The sequence below is a fragment of the Diospyros lotus genome, chromosome 6 (genome assembly GCF_014633365.1).
Source record: "Diospyros lotus cultivar Yz01 chromosome 6, ASM1463336v1, whole genome shotgun sequence".
NCBI classification, from domain to species: domain Eukaryota; kingdom Viridiplantae; phylum Streptophyta; class Magnoliopsida; order Ericales; family Ebenaceae; genus Diospyros; species Diospyros lotus.
The window spans coordinates 5,685,262-5,702,011 of NC_068343.1; the positions used below are offsets into that span (position 1 = coordinate 5,685,262).

Below are 16,750 nucleotides of genomic sequence, written 5' to 3' on the forward strand. Positions count from 1 at the left end.
TGATTTGATTTGTTTATGTACTTGAAACACATGAATTATAGTAAAAAAGAAAAAAGAAAAAGTACCCTAGTATATCCATGCCATATTCTTACTCCAGGTCGAGCAGCACTTTTCTTTTCTTGGATATATCTATCCTATATTGGTTGAGCAGTGGTTTTCACTTGAGAGTCTGGATGCCTGTGTTTGTGAAACAGTAGTATTCATTTGCTGTTGGATCCACAGAAGTGAGTTCCTGAGGGAATTCATTTTTCTATTGTTGATATAAATGGTATCGGCTATGGCCACACTGTGGTGTTCATTCCTTGTAATGAATGGTGTCACTTGTTGGCATTTCAATCTGCCTTGGTGTGCAACGCCACCCCTGCCCTGTCATTTGTTTTCGATGGCGTTGACATTGAAGAACATGATAGCATCTCCATCTTTTCCACTATTTCTCTATCTATGCAAAATCATGTTCAGAGAATTCTTGAATTTCTTCTTCTATCGTGCCACCTACCTCCTAGATGCCACCATCGCGATTGTCATAAATATGACACATAAATATCATTAACAGTTGTCATTGATATTGTAATATAATGAATATTCTATTATAAATATATATTAACTAAGTACATATATAACATTATCAATTCAATCTTCTCTTGATGCTAATATATAATGATATTATTAATATAATTATTACTATAAGTATGATGATATAGCATAATAATACCATAAAATATTATAATGATTGCTATTTATTATTTAATAGTATAATAATAATGTGAGTATTGATTAAGAAGAATATATTGGAAAGTGGATCATCAATGAGTGTAAAAGAAAGAAGATGATTCTGACTCAAGTCTAAACTGACAGCAAATCCTCGGGACACAAATTGTTAAGCTCTCTTGCCTTGCCATGCCATGCCTTGCTCAAATTCGTGCAGTGGCGGTGGCAGCATGGATCCAATGGAACTTACAATCATCAACTTCAAGTGGATGATGATGATTCGCCAAGATTTCCGCAGCCCGAATCGATCTCATCAGAAAGTGCGACTGCGGCAGATCAGATCAGATCAGATGGAACCGCTCTTCTCTTGCTCGTCTGTCAATGGCGGCCAAGATATTTGTACTAGTACTACTAGTAGGGTTAACTATAAGCACGCTCTTACTCTTTAATTTGGGCTTTAATTATTTGTTTTATGTCAGAAAACAGAATCTCATTTATTAATTTTGTTTGCCCACGAATTTCTCCCTTTTCCCTGAGATGTAGCCCCGCCCTCGTCCTACAATTCGGGGATTGAATTTCCCTTTCGCTCGAGCAGTTACGGTCAGTCTCTCTCTCTCTCTCTCTCGCGCGCGCGCGTACAAATTATGCAGAAAGAAAACACACAGCTCGTGGGTTCATCCAGTTGTATCAGTTGATGCTCACTGTTACCCTTGGTTCAATCTAATTTCGGTCATTCATCTTGTAAGATTTTTGGTTATGGGACCGTCTCTTCCCTCCACCTCCCATTAATTAATACCGCAGCATTAATTCCATTCAATGTATACATACACACACCTAGACATACAAATGTCCAAATCCTTTGTCAATTCAGCGCTGTGAAATTCCCCACCCACAGTCAAGCAAAGCTACTCTCTCTCTCTCTCTCTCTCTTCCCCTTTTTTTGTCTCTTGATTCTCCTTCTTTTGGCCTCTGGGTTCTCTTGTTCTCGTAGAGATTGGCTTCAGAATGGCGTCTCCATGGAGTAGTTGCACTAAACCTAGAGAGGGTTTTTTTGGCAACCAAATTGCTCCAACGTCCACTTCTTCCTCCTCAGCTAATGATCAGTATTGTGGCTACGACGAGGTAAAGTTGAAGACCCTCTTCGGAAAGATGATTTGGGAACTCGGTTTGGCCTGTTTTCTTCCACCTCGCTGGCGGGGAAAAGAACAGAGCAACAACACTTCCGAGCACAACAAGGCGTGGTTACTTGCCGAGTCCGGCGGCGTCGATGGAGACCCACACTCCTCTTTCAGGTATAGTTTCTGCTCCCAAGTTGAGGTTGAATCAATGAATGTGGCGAATCCTTCTCCGGCAACTGTTTTAATGGTGAATTTGGACAACGGGTTGGTCGATTCGAGAGAGTTGAAATGTCGGAGAATTGAATCGTTGGAGAGGGCTCTCTCTCCTGTGGCCGGAACTTTGGTCAGGTTTAGCTATGCCCAAATCCTCTCTGCCACTCGCAATTTTTCAAGAGGTATTCAATTGGGTTGTCTTTCTTTTTCAGCATTTCTGATTCTTAGATGCAATATTATATGTCTGATTCAATTTTGTTGTGTTGCATAGGTAGATTTCTGGGTAGAGGTGCATTAAGTTGTGTTTATAGAGGTAGAATTGGATGTTTGAAGACCGCCGTAGCGATTAAGCGATTAGTTAAGGAAGATAAGGAGTGTTGGAAGTCATTTTGTAGAGAACTGATGATTGCTAGTTCTCTCCACAGCCCGAATATTGTTCCTCTTGTGGGCTTTTGTATTGATCCCGAAGAGGGTTTGTTTTTGATCTACAAATATGTATCTGGAGGAAGCTTAGAGAAGCATTTGCACGGTGCGTATGGTTTATCAGTCTCTTTGATACTGATCAAGCAACAAAATTTGATCTAGGATCTTTTTTTGCTGTCAATTGGATGAATTTGAGTTGTTTTAGAAATTCCTGCGTACAGGGGAGATGGGAGTAAAGGGTGTCCCGTCACTACCATGGACTGTGAGGTATAAGATAGCTGTTGGAATTGCGGAGGCAGTCGATTATCTGCACAGTGGAACCAACAGATGTATTATTCACAGGGATATTAAACCATCTAACATCCTTCTAACTTCAAAGAAATCGCCAAAGGTAAACAATCGTTATCGGGTATTTCTCATTGTTCCAGTGAGGGCCCATGACCTTACCATGGGCCTCTTAAACCCAAGCCTTTTTCTGATCCAATATATTGGTTGTGCTCTCACATTCTAATGGGATTTCCAGGTGTGCGACTTCGGATTAGCTACATGGACCCCTGCACCTTCAACCCCCTTCCTTTGTAAAACAGTGAAAGGAACTTTTGGGTATGACCTCAATTCCGAAGAGATCATATGTTTTTTCCTTGTTGATTGGGTATATTTGTGTTCTTGCATTTAGCGAATGATTTTAATTGAATGTGCAGTTACTTGGCCCCTGAATATTTCCAGCATGGTAAAGTATCGGATAAAACCGATGTTTTCGCTCTTGGCGTTGTCCTGTTGGAACTAATAACTGGACGAAAGCCAATAGAAGCAAAGAGTGGACCAGGGGAAGAAAACTTGGTTGCTTGGGTAGGTTTCTTTCTTCAGTGCTTCAATTCAAATTTTGACAATCAAATTGAAAATAGAGCCATAAATAGAAATGATGTCAATCCAATAGAGTGACATAAACATAGAAGGCTTAATATGTTTGTACGTTGCTATATTATAAAGTTTTTCTGTTTGTGCAGGCAAAACCACTCTTGCAGCAGCATGCGATTGAGAGGTTGCTTGACCCGCGGCTCAAATTCATCAGTCCCAGGAACCCGAATCAGATAACCTGGTTGGTTCAAGCTGCCGATGCCTGCATAAGCAGGGAAGAATCCCGTAGACCGGGCATCCGGGAGATTGTTGCAATGCTAAGAGGGGAAGAACCAAATTGCTCTAACAACAAGAAGTCCAGTTCCCGGAATGGTGGTTATGTTGTAGATTGCGAGTCTCAATCACAACAGACGAGGAGCGTCAGCGAGATGAAGAGCCATTTAGCTCTGGCAATGCTGGGAGTTTCAGAGTTTGGAGAAGACGATCATCTTTACAGCCGGTGAATCGTCGGAAAAAGTAAAAATTGTTTTTGTTGCAATTGTAGATAGAAAGGGAGTCGAGTCCGATGAGCACAGATTTAGATTTCTTAGAGCTTTCAGTTTTCTAGTTTCTTTGCAAACGAGCCGAATGTAATGACCTGTACAGCATCTGTTTGGTGCAGTTTTTAATAAATTTGCAATATTTTGCTCTGGAAAGTTGTAAGATTTTCTTATGCAAGCAAGATCTCGTGTTGGCAATATATATTAAATACAGTTCCTGTTACAAGAAATGCGCCAAGAGAGGTAGAACAAAGAGACAGAAAGAGAGATCGGCGAGGATCAGAATACTTTTCCGACGTCCTTGACGAGGCCTCTGTTGTCGAGGGCAAAATCTAAGAATTCCTGGAACGAAATGAATCCGTCGCCGTCGGTATCGAGCTCGGCCATCATCCTCTGGATTTCGTCCGGCGTTACGGAGCCTAGCATCTTCAAGGATTCGCCGAGCTCCGCCGCGGAGATTTTGCCGTCGCCGTTGGCGTCGAAGCGCTTGAAGATGCGCTCGTACTCGGCCTTCTCCTCTGGATTAACGGCCATTGTACGGATACGGTTGTGAGGGAGATGATGATGATAATGATTAGGTCAAGGCTCCAGCTCCTATTATAAAGAGAGAGAGAGAGAGAGAGAGGGCATTTTTTTTTTATAAAGAGTTGGCAATGCGAGAGGATGTGGTCGCCCTTCTCACTCGGAGTAACAATAGCGATTGGCGGATGCCTGCCTGCCTGCCTGCCTGCCTTGTGAAATGAAACTGAAAGCTCCACTTTTGGTTTTGGAATCCATTCTTTTTGATACAAACTATATTATATTCTACACCTTATTGTTGTTTACTTTTTTTTTTTTTAATCCATTATTATTGGGCGAATAAGTTCTTGTAATTGTCACTATCTATCTACCGCTGGCACCTGGATCTGTTGCTTTGTTAGGTTAGGTGGACGGTAATATCGGTTTTTTGGTGTTGTATGTACCCACCCACATAGACATTGCCCCCCTCATCGATCGGCTTCATTTCATTTCATATATATATATATATATATCTTCGTTACTTTTGTTTCAAAAGGCTTATTATTTCTTGCATTTGAAGTCTCAATTAACCTCCACCATTCCATATTCTTTTTTTGGTCAAACAACTTTGACACTTTTATCTTATGTTTGAGTAACCCCACCCACCCACATGAGAGTGTTACATCACCACACCACCGATGAAAACTGCATTTTGAGTGAATAACTCTCACTCTAACTATATATATATATATATATATCAAAATACAAGACCAAAATATTAATATTATGTATTTAAATAACATGTCTCTCTTTTGAAAATCTTAGCCTCTACCGGCTGTATATTATATATATGAGCTATTTCAAATAGTAAATTTTTATTAACATTTGCAATGTAAATCTGATCACACACACATATATATATAGTCTAACTCTTAAATAATATATTGTATAAATTAAGAGAGAGATTTATACATTGAATTATATCAAAATTTTTGAAGAAAGTATTTATGATATAGGTGATTGGTAATATAAATAAATGTTTCCCTCATTTAATTATCGTATCCTCTAAAGAAGGAGATAAATCAAATTATATATCTCTTAATTATCTTAAATAAAAGAAATGATAATGTGGTTTATATCTATTTTTATCATACAAATATAAAATATTATCATAAATAAATGCATGATTATAAGTTCATGTGAACGCAATTATATATATGTCCCTAAAATCACTGGCATATATAATATATCTAGCTTGGCCACGAAAGATTTATGTTTTATGTTTTATTTAGTGTGCCAATCACTAAAAATATATTACAAATAAGGAGCAAATTATATTGTTAGTATTTAAATTTGATATTTAATAATAAATTTAATTTATTTTTTACTTTTTTTTTTATCAAATTCTGTTAAGGAAAATTAACATGACATACATTGATATAATCTCAAAATAAATTATTTGATTGTGGGATTTAGGTTAATTTTAATATCAATTGATTTTTTAGTTTATATTAATATATGTCATGTCAGTTTGTGTTAATAGAATTTGAATAAAAATCAAGAGAACAATTAAATTTTAATTGGTGTGATAACAAAAATTAAAATATAATAATTAATTTATTATAGAATGAAAATTCCCGTAACGGAATTTACCCCAAGTTTAGTAATAAAAGTATTAATAATAGTCTCTATCTGTTTTAGATTTATCTCTTTAATATAATTTACTAAATAAAAGAAAAGAATTAGATAACCCAAAATACCAATATTATATATAATATAAATAGTGTATTATATAATAAGATAGTCTTTATATATATATATATATGTCATTCATCTTGTATAACAAATTTTTATATCGTACCATACCACTGGTATCATTTGTTGATTTGTGGCTTTCCCCAATCCCACATCGGTAGTATAAGGATTGGGAAGGCTTTCTTTTTGCTATTAAAGAAGCCATCCCCCTTTTTTTAAGATTCTTTCCGAAAACAAAATTCAAAAAATAGGACGATTTTTGCCCATCCCTATCACATAGCTTCTGTTGTCTCGGAAGTTACCAATCATTTCTCAGACAAAGTTATACTGACGATCCCACACGCAACCCTATGTCGTGACTTTTACGTCACAATTATTTTATGTGTAATGTGTACTCTAATCTAAAGGTAGGAACATAACGAAGAAACTGAAGACGTGTCGTAATTCTATTGGTTTCTCTATTTTAAGTTTTAACCGCCTTTACCCAAGGGCCAAGGCCATATAGCGAGAGAAATTTATCGTCTCATAAATATCCTTTCTTCCAGAAAGGACTGGTCAGCGTGGCGCGTGCTCGTTACGGATCCGCGTGGATTGGGATCATAGAAGACTACACTCAAACGCGTCCGATACGCGTTAAAAAACTCTCCATCTCTATATATACACCCCCCAAGTCACTCCAGCCATTATTCTTATTTCAGATTTTAAACTATCTTGATTTTAGTCTTCTTCTTCTTCTTGTTCTTTTGTCGTTCTTCCTCTCTCTCTCCGCTCGTTATATTTCGGCGCGGATGCGCTTATCTTTCGTTTCTCTAATCCAGCGACGTCTCCGACATGGCAACAACAAGTTCAAGCAATGGAAAGCGTACCATCAAGAAGACGACCACGACTCTGGGCGACATGGACGAGGTGGCGAAAGTTTTCAACAGGTTTGACGCTAATGGCGATGGTAAGATCTCTGCCGCCGAGATGACTGCCGTTCTTGGAGCGCTCGGCTCCGGCATGTCGGCAGAGGAGGTGAGAGGTGTAATGGCGGAGATCGACAGGGACGGCGACGGCTTCGTTGATCTTCGGGAGTTCGCCGACTTCCACAGCAAGGCGCTGGAATGCGACGATGGAAGTGCTAACAAGGAACTGCGGGACGCTTTCGACGTTTACGATCGCGATGGCAACGGATTAATTTCGGCGACGGAGTTACATACGGTTTTGAAGAGTCTTGGAGAGAAGTGCTCCCTCAAGGACTGTCGTCAGATGATCAGTTCCGTGGACATGGACGGCGATGGTTGCGTTAATTTCGAGGAATTCCAGAAGATGATGAGGCCTTGAACCAGGGCTGGAATCATCATGTACATATTGAAGACGGTAGATTTGGACTATAGTTTGAATCTTGATTATTCATCTGTTCATATCGGGCCTTTTTCGTCTCAAAGGTTCCGCTTCTTGGGCTACGAGCGGTGCCATGAAGCAGTTGAATGAAATTCGCCTATAGCTCTGAACGGCTGCCATTAGATGGTCCATCAGTTCTGAATAATTTTTTTTTAGTAATCTTCCGTCATGTCTAGCGATCATCACAGGATTGGTATATTTTTCCCAATCGGCGTAAGAAACCAGTTAGTGGCGGTTTGGAATCATACGAAGAAATTGGACGGACACAATTTCAATTATAGACTTTTAAATAATTCTTTTATTTGGATTTAAAATTCTATTACCTTCAATTTCTTCTATTAGAGTGTGTCTAGATTGTTAAATATATAATTATTAGAATTTTGGGATATAGTTTTATTTATTTTATTCCCATCCATACCTAGATCACTCTTCTGAGTATATTTTTGGAGCTTTGGTTCTCTTTCTTTGAGTTCCCATATTGATTTTCTCATCAAAAAATATGGAAAAGTTTCATTTAAGGTAAGTACGAAGTCCTTTTCTATACATAGTGAGTATTTAATTGTTTTTTGTGCCATTCTTGTTACTGCTTTGACTTTCTTTTGATTGATTTATATTTTGGCTATTGTACTTTGTTAGTTTATTTATTTTTGCTTATAAGGGTTATCTGCCAGCTGTTTTTGCACACGAGCAGATATTAAATTTGATATTTATTTATTTATTTGTATTAACGTCAATCCACACGCTAGCTGGGCTAATGTTATTCAAACAATTAGTTGAGTTTTCGAATATTAGCGTTTGTTAAAATGAGTAACATAAAAAATAAAAAATATTATGATAAGGTCAAAATATAACTTTCAAGACATAGATCAGATGGCAAAAGGGCTGTTATCCCAAGATAAAGTCAGAATATTTTTCGGGCTAAGATATAAAATAGTCAAGATAAAACTATAAAATATTTTAAAATTTTTATTAAACTATTTGTTAATTTTTTTCAAATACTCTAAAAGACACAAATATTATTTTTTTTTTCTTATCTAGAAGGATCAAGATAACCATATTTTGAAAAATCAAGATAAGGAGTTACGTGTCTTCTTCTTTAAGGATCATCAAATAAGTTTAACAAATATGTTGAAAAAAATAAATATCTAGCATTTTTCACCACATATTTTAATTAATAAACACAACCTAAGTAAACAAAACAACAATATATCCAGCCTTTATCCTATATATGGGATCGGCTACATGAATTCTAGTCTTCCATGTGTCTTTTGTCATATTTTCATTTAGATCCATACATTTTATATCAAACTTTAATATCTCTTTTAAAATCTTATTGGATTTACCTAAAAAGATTACCTAAGTAAACAAGTTGGGTTAAATATTTTACCCAAATTTCAACTGGTAGATTATTAGTATGTTGTTTGCGGCTATAAAAGTTTTTGTATATATAATATTAATTATTATTATTATTATTATTATAAATCACTTGATTATATTGACATATTATAACACTATTTTTCAAGAAAATGAGAGATAATGAACATAGGGTGGGCATTATTTAGTGTTAGTTCGATCGTGTTTGACCATTGGGGTGATAGATAGTTAGTTTCTTTGGTGGGTTTGGAGTTTTATAATCATTTTTTATTACTTTCAGACTTATTTGTTAGGTTTTATGTAATTTTCTATCATTAATAATTTTGAGTTTTAATGATATGCAGTCACTAGAGCCTAATAAGGGTTTGTGTTATGTATGATTCTTAAGTGTATCTAAATCAAGTAAAGTGTTTTTCTAATACTCAAACTTAATGAGTAATGCACGAGTTATATCTAAGCTCACATGAGAATATCTTAATTCTTGTGTTTTTTTTTTTCCCCAATGTACTTAAGAAAACTAAGATTGTCATGTTTAGAGATTGATGATTTTATTTAATTTGAACACTCATCTCTATTAATTATGATGTAATTGATAACCTTATTTAAAATTTAAATATACTATGAAACACACTCAAAATGCCATTCAAAAATCTTGGTAGTACCCAGCTAATAAAGTTTTGTGGTTAACATAATAATTTGTCTATTTGTTTTCTTTGTGAAACATTTCAGGGAAGTGGCCTTGCTATAGACAAACAATATAATTTTTTTTTTTAAAGTCTCAAAAAGAGGTATATTCTAGTTGGATCGGATGACGACGATGATGATGATTGTCTTTTTAATGCAATTGTTTTCTATTCCTCAAAACGATGATGACTTAATGACACACGTAAGACTTTTTTTTATTTTTTTTATCTCTCATTATATGTATCATTAATAATGTGTTTGACAGCATTACTTAAAATTTAATTTTAAGTAATATTACTTAGAAAACAAAAATCATTACACCTCTTTAGAAAATGAATTCCATAGAAAAAAGTTTTAAATGGTTGCATTATACATATTTTTTCAAAAAAAAATTAAGAGTGTTTGATTATTTTTTATAAAAAATATATAATAATTACATATTTTATATGAAAAATGTGTGCAATGGTTGTCTCCCACATTTTTTACCTTTTATTTTCTCGAGTTTGCTTGAATTATGATAGAGAAGCATATACATGTATAATCTAGAAGAGATGAAGAAAACAAGCATGGATGGGCATTCAAAACTGTGAGGTCAGGGGAAGACCAACGGAAAGGTAGACTTTAGAAATGAATGAAGAAAGTAATAAGGTTGAGGTCATGATCAGAGACCAAAACATTTACTATAAAAACGATGATTTTATGAATCTAGAACGTACGTTTAATTGGTCAAAAGTTTGATTCAGAACCGGTAGTGTCATTCAACTGCTCCGTGGGACTGCTTGCTGCCCAATAAGCTCAACCGGTGGAGTCAACAGTACCTATCTCCGAGAAGAAAGAGGCCTAATATGAACAAATGCATAATCAAGATTCAAACTACGGTCCAGATCTACCGTCTTCAACATGTACATGATGATTCCGGCCCTGGTTCAAGGCTTCAGCATCTTCTGGAACTCCTCGAAATTAACGCAACCGTCGCCGTCCATGTCCACGGAACCAATCATCTGACTACAGTCCTTGAGCGAGCACTTCTCTCCAAGACTCTTCAAAACCGTATGTAACTCCATCGCCGAAATGAATCCACTGCCATCGCGATCATAAACATCGAAAGCGTCGCGCAGTTCCTTGTTAGCACTTCCCTCGTCGCATTCCAGCGCCTTCCGGTGGAAGTCGGCGAACTCCTGAAGATCAACGAAGCCGTCTCCGTCCCTGTCGATCTCCGCCACTACGCGGCTCACCTCCTCTGCAGACGCGCCGGAGTCGAGGGCTCCAAGAACGGCCGTCATCCCGGCGGCAGAGATCTCACCAGTTACCATCGCCATTGGCGTGAGTACTTGTTGAAAACTTTCGCCACCTCGTCCATGTCGCCGAGAAAAAGAGAAAATTTGAGAGGAGACGCAGGCAGCACCAGCAGAGAAGATATTCTGTGTTTATTTCTTATTTTTGCATAGTCGTTGGTAAACGGATCTAAAATATGGATATTATCCGTTTCGTTTACTAATGTTTCGTTTGATGCCTTCATGTCTTAATTAATTTTCTTTATTAAATACAAATATAAAATTTATTTAAAATAAACATATATAAGTGAGATTGATTGAAGCTCCATCTACATCTGCATCTTAATACATGAGAAGGGAAGGAATTAAGGTTGTAATTAACTGATGGATCCCGACGCCCATATAGCTGTCACAACCAAACCATATGAATTGAATGCAAAACACACAACTTGTGAAGTGATGCCTTCGAAGTTCGAACCCTCCTGCCCCATGGATTGGTTGGTAGCTCCTCACTGCCGTCTTAATAATTTATGGCGGACTGCATTTCAACAATAAAATGCTGCGGATTCTCCCTTACTTGTGCGACTGTAAATCAGCCATAGATTCTTGCTTTTATCATAATCTCCGATTCTCCATCTGCCACCGTCTTTGTGCCATTGCTACTTTTACCAACGCAGTCGAGAGGCACCCATTTGGACCACATGAACTCGGCTACTTCAGTCCCGTGGAATTGCAACCGTTGAGCCGCATCTTACATGAATGCACTGAAGCAAAAGATTTCCACACCGGTTTGTCGGTCCATTCTCGTCTCCTAAAGCTTCGACTTGATGGGTCTGTGTCCTTGTGGAATAAGCTGCTTGGCTTGTACTGCAAATGTCAGCAGTTTCTACTTGGGCGTCAACTGTTCGATACAATGCCTACAAGAGATGTCGTTTCCTTTAACACGATCATTTCGTGTTTTGCTCGTCATGAACGTGGTTTTGAAGCCGTCTCCTCTTTTAAGAAGATGATCGAAGAGGATGCCAGGCCCAATCATATCACTCTTGCCGCGCTGATTGGAGCTTGTGCTAGTCTACCTGCTTCAAAGCTAAGAGAAGTCTTTCATGGGCAAGCAATTCAGTATGGGCTGAGTTCTAATGTTTACGTGGGTTGTTCCTTGGTTGATGGGTATGGAAAGGAGATGAGATTAAACGATGCAATTAAAGCGTTCATTGAGATTGCCGAACCAGATTTGGTTTCTTGGAACATTATGATTGATGGGTGCGTGCGGAATAGCAGTAAAGATCATGCCTTGAGAATTTTCACCCACATGCTACGAGAGAACCTAGATTATGATGGATTTACCTTGACTAGTCTCATGAAAACATGCTTGGAACCCAAAGATATCTACTTGGGGAAGCTGCTCCATTGTTGTGCCGTAAAAACCAGTTTCACTTGTGAAACACCCATATGCAATGCCCTTGTTACCATGTACTCGAGATGTGAGAGAGGAATGATGTCTGCAAGGGGAATTTTTGGGGAAACTTTAGCTCCTAACATTATCTCTTGGACTGCCATGATCACAGGGTTTATGCAAAATAAACAGAATGAGGAAGCAATAGAGTTTTATCAAGATATGCTTAGACTTGGTGTAGGAGAGAATGATTTCAGCTTTGCCAGTATCCTTGCAGTGTACAGTGATTTGGCAAGCCTCGAGCAGGGGAGGCAAATTCATGCTAGGGTTGTCAAGACATGCTCGGGGATCGATCTTTCAGTTTACAATGCTCTAATAGATATGTATTCCAAGAGTGGCAGTTTATCAGAAGCTCTCTTGGTGTTTAGGACAATGGGAAGACATGATAAGGTTTCTTGCACAACAATGATTACAGCTTTTGGTCAGCATGGCAACGGAAGGGAGGCTCTGGCTATTCTAGATGAAATGACAAGGGAAGGATTATATCCCGATGATGTTACATTTCTTGGGTGTCTTTCTGCATGTAGCCATGGTGGTCATCTGGATGAAGGGATTCAGGTTCTTAGGATGATGTTTAATGTTTATAATCTTAAACCTAGGAGGGAGCATTTTTCCTGTGTTGTTGACATGTTGGGTCGTGCTGGGAGGTTGATTGAAGCAGAGAGGTTTATTGAAGAGATGGGGATTGGATCAGATGTCTTTGTATGGGAAACATTGCTTGGTGCTTGTAGGCTTCATGGAGAAATGGGTTTAGGAGAAAGAACAGTGAAAAAGATTATTGAGTTACAGCCAAATAAGCATGCTTCTTATGTGTTGTTAGCCAATATGTATGCAGACCAGGGCTTATGGGATGACAAGGGAGTTGTTTTGGAGAAGTTGGACGCAAATGGTTTGAAGAAGGAAGCTGGCTGTAGTTGGGTGGCATTAGAAAATTTCTCATGCTGAAAGTAGTGTTTTTGTTAAATGTTTGGATAATATAAAAATCTTTGTTTCATATTGGAGGCTGGCATGTCAGAAGAATACGAAATATCATGCCCAAAAGAAACTTGATTCTTGAGCAGCAGGTAATTTAAATCTCTCATGAACTGGGGGCTTGGCTCTAGCAAAAATTCATAAATTCGACTTCACAGTGATGGAGGATATCTAACCGCATGTTAAATATCTCCGAACAAGAGTTATTTTTAACTCGACAACTCTTCCATCATCTTGTAAGTTTTGACTTCTTTGGTAATTGGAGCTTTCCCTTTTGAAACTTGTTGACATTTCCTCTTCTTAGGTAAAAGTATCCATCTGCCTATTGAATTAGACATCTAACATGCATGTTATATGTTGCCAACATCAGCCTTTCCACACGTTCTAAACTCTTTGCAATGACAGGCAAGCTTCTCTCCGTGTTCAGAAGTTTCATTTCTCATTTCTCATTCCACATTCCATCTATGATTTATCATCTATATGCGAAGCTTTTCTGTTCTTTTTTTTTTTTTTCTTCCGATACAGAAGTTAAAACCAAACTTACCCTCACATGGAATGGCATAATCGACAAAAGAATAGCTGGATTTTGAGGTAAACTCTCAGCATGAGATTACTTAATTTTCTGCATGATATGCAAACGAAGCATTAATCTTTTCCCTCTACAGGTAATCAAAAGCTACAGTGAGGCATTATGAAGCTCTAACCCATATAAGAAAGATGAAGCTTAATAGTACTGCCATTGCTGGTGCATCTTTGTCTGTGCATAGCTGTAATTGGAAACAATCTCGTTTAAACGAACTCAGTGCGTCTTAAAGCATTCAGAGTCTCAGCTGATCTGCTACATTAAGATGAAGTAGGTTTCCTTGAAGAACCTTTATTATTTGTATCATAGGAGACGCATAACTTTGATATTATTTGTACAGAAACTGAAAATTATTTGAAGTTTTTATGCAAAAAAAAAAAAAGAAAAGAAAAAAAAGAAAAGAAAAAAGATGTACGAAATGATCCGATAATGATAGTGAAATTTCTGCCTAAATGTGCTCTTGACTTTTGATATGTTTTATCCCATTCTTCTACCTCCATCAGTTACTACATTTCAGGATTACCTATCCGAATGTTGCCACATACATACTTTTGAATGATTCTATTTTTTATTTTGTTGTTAGTGCCTGTCTACCTCGGAAACATCATCATAAATACTTATTCATTTGTTTATTTGGTTATTATTGCCGCTCTTAGCCGGCAAAGTGTATCATAAGGTTCTATTTTTCATTTAGTTATTAGTGCCTATCTACCTTGTTTTATGTTTGAAAACAAGTGTGGCCGTATTGTCATAACTTCCCAGCTTTAAAGTGCTCATCTTTGTGCGTCAAGTCTGCGTGGCTGGGGACATTTGTCTGAATGTGGAGAACAGTACATATGCTAATAGACAACACGTGAATGGCTTGCCACATAAACTGCTTGGATGGAAGTTATGGGCCCTTCTTTAGTAGTAAGTAATTCTTTCTTGTAAAGAACCGGTTTGGGCCAAATTTATTATTGTTCCACAATCTACAATCGACAAAAAAACGCATAAAAATACAACAAAACATAGCTTTATAGAAACTGTCAGCAGAAATCTATCAGGCGCCAGTACAGCTTCATACGTGGCCTGTACAAAGAGAAACAACAGACACAATCTAGTATCTACCATGTCTTCACTTGGAAAAGCCCTTGGACCCAGGAACGTCAATCCACTCCAATTGCAATTCTATCTCACCACACTCCACATTTCGCAGTCTCAGAAACATGTGCTGGACAAGCTTGCCGTCTGTCCACATAATGTTGCTCTCTTCCGAGAGGCAGTTTTCTCTGGTGGGTTTTACTTGGAAGATTGTGGTTCCGTTGGGAAAGCCTTCCAGCTTCCCTTCCTGCTTCATCTTCACGGCCTCGGCAAAGGGTCTGATGTCGAATTCTGCATCTCCCATCTTGTCATCAAAGCTGAACGTATCCTTGTCGTACACCGACTGAAAATACAGAAAACAAGACGATAGAATAACCATCAGAATGAATTAGGCAATTGCCTTGCAACGAAAGAACGCATCTATGCATTTTCATCCCAAGAACTGATACATCCAATCCGACTAATATTGTGATCCCCTTTGGGATGTTAAGTTAGCCATTGAATAGATCATTTGAGCAGACTCTATAGTGGTAGACTCTGGATCCTCCTTTTGCAGTGATCATTTGGACCATGAATCATTTTTCACTAGAAACACGCTGATAAGCAGTGATGGTTATTTACCAGTTAATGGACCGATCTTGAGTGAGGTCGCTAGCTAGCCTTTCTAGACATGTTCCTCCATTTTTATTCCTGTCTTAGTAAGCGCTTCAAGATCAAAGATGCAAAGGGTTCTCTTTGATTACTAGGCAAACCTATCTTAAATTTTCAATTTCTTAATGATCAGCTGCAAAGATATCCATGAAAATGGATACAGAAACCTCAAGTTATTGTTCTTGTTTGGTCTGCTCCATTTTTTTCGGTTTTGCTCTGGATTTTCTTTCTTTCTTTTGATTATATCAAGAAGCGTTTCATCTTGAACCTAACTGAGTCAAGAATAGTAACCAGACACGAGAATCTAACTGGATTAGTTCGATTTGGTTACATTATCAGATACTGAAATAGGCAGAACACTTACAATTTTGACAGGGGGATCAGTGCTTGAGATAGAAAGTGTCAAATCTTCATCCCACTCAGGATTGGTATTCTTCTTCACTACACGAGTCCTCAATTTCTGCTCCAAACAGATACCAAACAACATCATTAAAAATCAAACAAACTGCGCGTTTGACATGAAAGAAAACCAACCTAAACAAAACCATTCTCGCAGCGTTAAACACCTTCGCTGCTCAACGACAGCTTCTGTACCTCAATAGAAATATAAATATTGGGGTTCAAGCAGCAAAGATTTGTAGCAGGTGTAGAAGGAGAAGAAGAAGCAGGAGCTAATTACCTGTTTGCCCATTCGGACAACCACGTAGGGATCGCTGCTCCTGACGTCTCGTTTGGCAAGATTGATGCCTCTGAAGACGTGAATCCTCAGTAGACCCAACAGGTTCTCCATCGAAGACCAAAAATCAATTGATGGGTTTTCTTTTTGCTGTTGGAGGCGGCTGTGCTAGAGGCGGAGAAAGAAAAAAAAGTGGATTTGGTTGTGGCTCCCCAACTTGCGGTGTTATGTAGATAGCAATGAATGCAACGTTTTGGGAGAGCTTCCTGCCATTGCATTTATCTGTGGGCAAATTCTAGAGCCGGATCCGGAGTTGATTGATTTGGTTCCAGATTCACCCGGCTTTGACAAGCCTTACGCGCGCGCGCTCTCTCTCTCTCCCTCGCCTACCCTGTCTATGTCTGTGTGCTCTATATATGGTAACCTGGACCGAGCAAGGGTTGGCGGCCTGACCCGGCAAGGATTTTGATAACCGGGTTTAGGCCCATATTGTGGAGGGTCATTTACC

At 38.0% G+C, this 16,750-nt stretch overlaps 6 protein-coding genes across 8 annotated transcripts; 3 read left to right on the forward strand and 3 right to left on the reverse strand.

The window, feature by feature from the left end:
* The first annotated feature begins 803 nt into the window (after positions 1 to 803).
* Positions 804 to 4,015, forward strand: LOC127803701 (probable serine/threonine-protein kinase PBL7). The gene is made up of 6 exons (XM_052340130.1): positions 804 to 2,221; positions 2,311 to 2,568; positions 2,684 to 2,853; positions 2,986 to 3,065; positions 3,164 to 3,311; positions 3,470 to 4,015. The coding sequence occupies exons 1-6, from the start codon at positions 1,714 to 1,716 to the stop codon at positions 3,821 to 3,823; spliced, it is 1,518 nt and encodes a 505-aa protein (XP_052196090.1). The 5' UTR covers positions 804 to 1,713; the 3' UTR covers positions 3,824 to 4,015.
* Positions 4,012 to 4,593, reverse strand: LOC127803711 (polcalcin Syr v 3-like). Its single transcript, XM_052340147.1, has one exon. It carries the CDS (start codon positions 4,391 to 4,393, stop codon positions 4,139 to 4,141), a length of 255 nt encoding a protein of 84 aa, XP_052196107.1. The 5' UTR covers positions 4,394 to 4,593; the 3' UTR covers positions 4,012 to 4,138.
* Positions 4,594 to 6,789: 2,196 nt separating this feature from the next.
* Positions 6,790 to 8,049, forward strand: LOC127803709 (probable calcium-binding protein CML23). Its single transcript, XM_052340145.1, has one exon. The coding sequence runs from the start codon at positions 6,944 to 6,946 to the stop codon at positions 7,433 to 7,435; it is 492 nt and encodes a 163-aa protein (XP_052196105.1). The 5' UTR covers positions 6,790 to 6,943; the 3' UTR covers positions 7,436 to 8,049.
* Positions 8,050 to 10,185: 2,136 nt separating this feature from the next.
* Positions 10,186 to 10,872, reverse strand: LOC127803710 (probable calcium-binding protein CML23). Its single transcript, XM_052340146.1, has one exon. It carries the CDS (start codon positions 10,870 to 10,872, stop codon positions 10,480 to 10,482), a length of 393 nt encoding a protein of 130 aa, XP_052196106.1. The 3' UTR covers positions 10,186 to 10,479.
* Positions 10,873 to 10,921: 49 nt separating this feature from the next.
* LOC127803699 (putative pentatricopeptide repeat-containing protein At3g15130) lies at positions 10,922 to 14,268 on the forward strand. 3 transcript variants are annotated; one of them, XM_052340126.1, is made up of 3 exons: positions 10,922 to 13,488; positions 13,557 to 13,843; positions 13,918 to 14,268. In XM_052340126.1, the coding sequence occupies exon 1, from the start codon at positions 11,384 to 11,386 to the stop codon at positions 13,223 to 13,225; it is 1,842 nt and encodes a 613-aa protein (XP_052196086.1). In that variant the 5' UTR covers positions 10,922 to 11,383; the 3' UTR covers positions 13,226 to 13,488; positions 13,557 to 13,843; positions 13,918 to 14,268. The 3 variants fall into 3 exon arrangements, with proteins under 3 accessions (XP_052196086.1, XP_052196088.1, XP_052196087.1); XM_052340128.1 differs by having other exon boundaries at positions 13,623 to 13,843; XM_052340127.1 differs by having other exon boundaries at positions 10,922 to 13,843.
* A 466-nt stretch (positions 14,269 to 14,734) lies between these two features.
* On the reverse strand, positions 14,735 to 16,634 carry LOC127803708 (protein C2-DOMAIN ABA-RELATED 4-like). Its single transcript, XM_052340144.1, has 3 exons — positions 16,246 to 16,634; positions 15,931 to 16,026; positions 14,735 to 15,258 (listed from the first exon to the last, which is right to left on the reverse strand). Exons 1-3 carry the CDS (start codon positions 16,354 to 16,356, stop codon positions 14,950 to 14,952), a joined length of 516 nt encoding a protein of 171 aa, XP_052196104.1. The 5' UTR covers positions 16,357 to 16,634; the 3' UTR covers positions 14,735 to 14,949.
* Between the last annotated feature and the right edge of the window lie 116 nt (positions 16,635 to 16,750).

Coding starts and splice junctions, on each gene's coding strand:
- LOC127803699 (XM_052340127.1), top strand. CDS start 11,384: ATGCTGCGGATTCTCCCTTACTTGTGCGACTGTAAATCAGCCATAGAT.
- LOC127803711 (XM_052340147.1), bottom strand. CDS start 4,393: ATGGCCGTTAATCCAGAGGAGAAGGCCGAGTACGAGCGCATCTTCAAG.
- LOC127803701 (XM_052340130.1), top strand. CDS start 1,714: ATGGCGTCTCCATGGAGTAGTTGCACTAAACCTAGAGAGGGTTTTTTT. Junction 2,222..2,310: donor CACTCGCAATTTTTCAAGAG/GTATTCAATTGG, acceptor TGTGTTGCATAG/GTAGATTTCTGGGTAGAGGT. Junction 3,066..3,163: donor ACAGTGAAAGGAACTTTTGG/GTATGACCTCAA, acceptor TTGAATGTGCAG/TTACTTGGCCCCTGAATATT.
- LOC127803709 (XM_052340145.1), top strand. CDS start 6,944: ATGGCAACAACAAGTTCAAGCAATGGAAAGCGTACCATCAAGAAGACG.
- LOC127803708 (XM_052340144.1), bottom strand. CDS start 16,356: ATGGAGAACCTGTTGGGTCTACTGAGGATTCACGTCTTCAGAGGCATC. Junction 16,027..16,245: donor TTGTCCGAATGGGCAAACAG/GTAATTAGCTCC, acceptor TGTTTGGAGCAG/AAATTGAGGACTCGTGTAGT. Junction 15,259..15,930: donor CTGATCCCCCTGTCAAAATT/GTAAGTGTTCTG, acceptor CTGTATTTTCAG/TCGGTGTACGACAAGGATAC.
- LOC127803710 (XM_052340146.1), bottom strand. CDS start 10,872: ATGGCGATGGTAACTGGTGAGATCTCTGCCGCCGGGATGACGGCCGTT.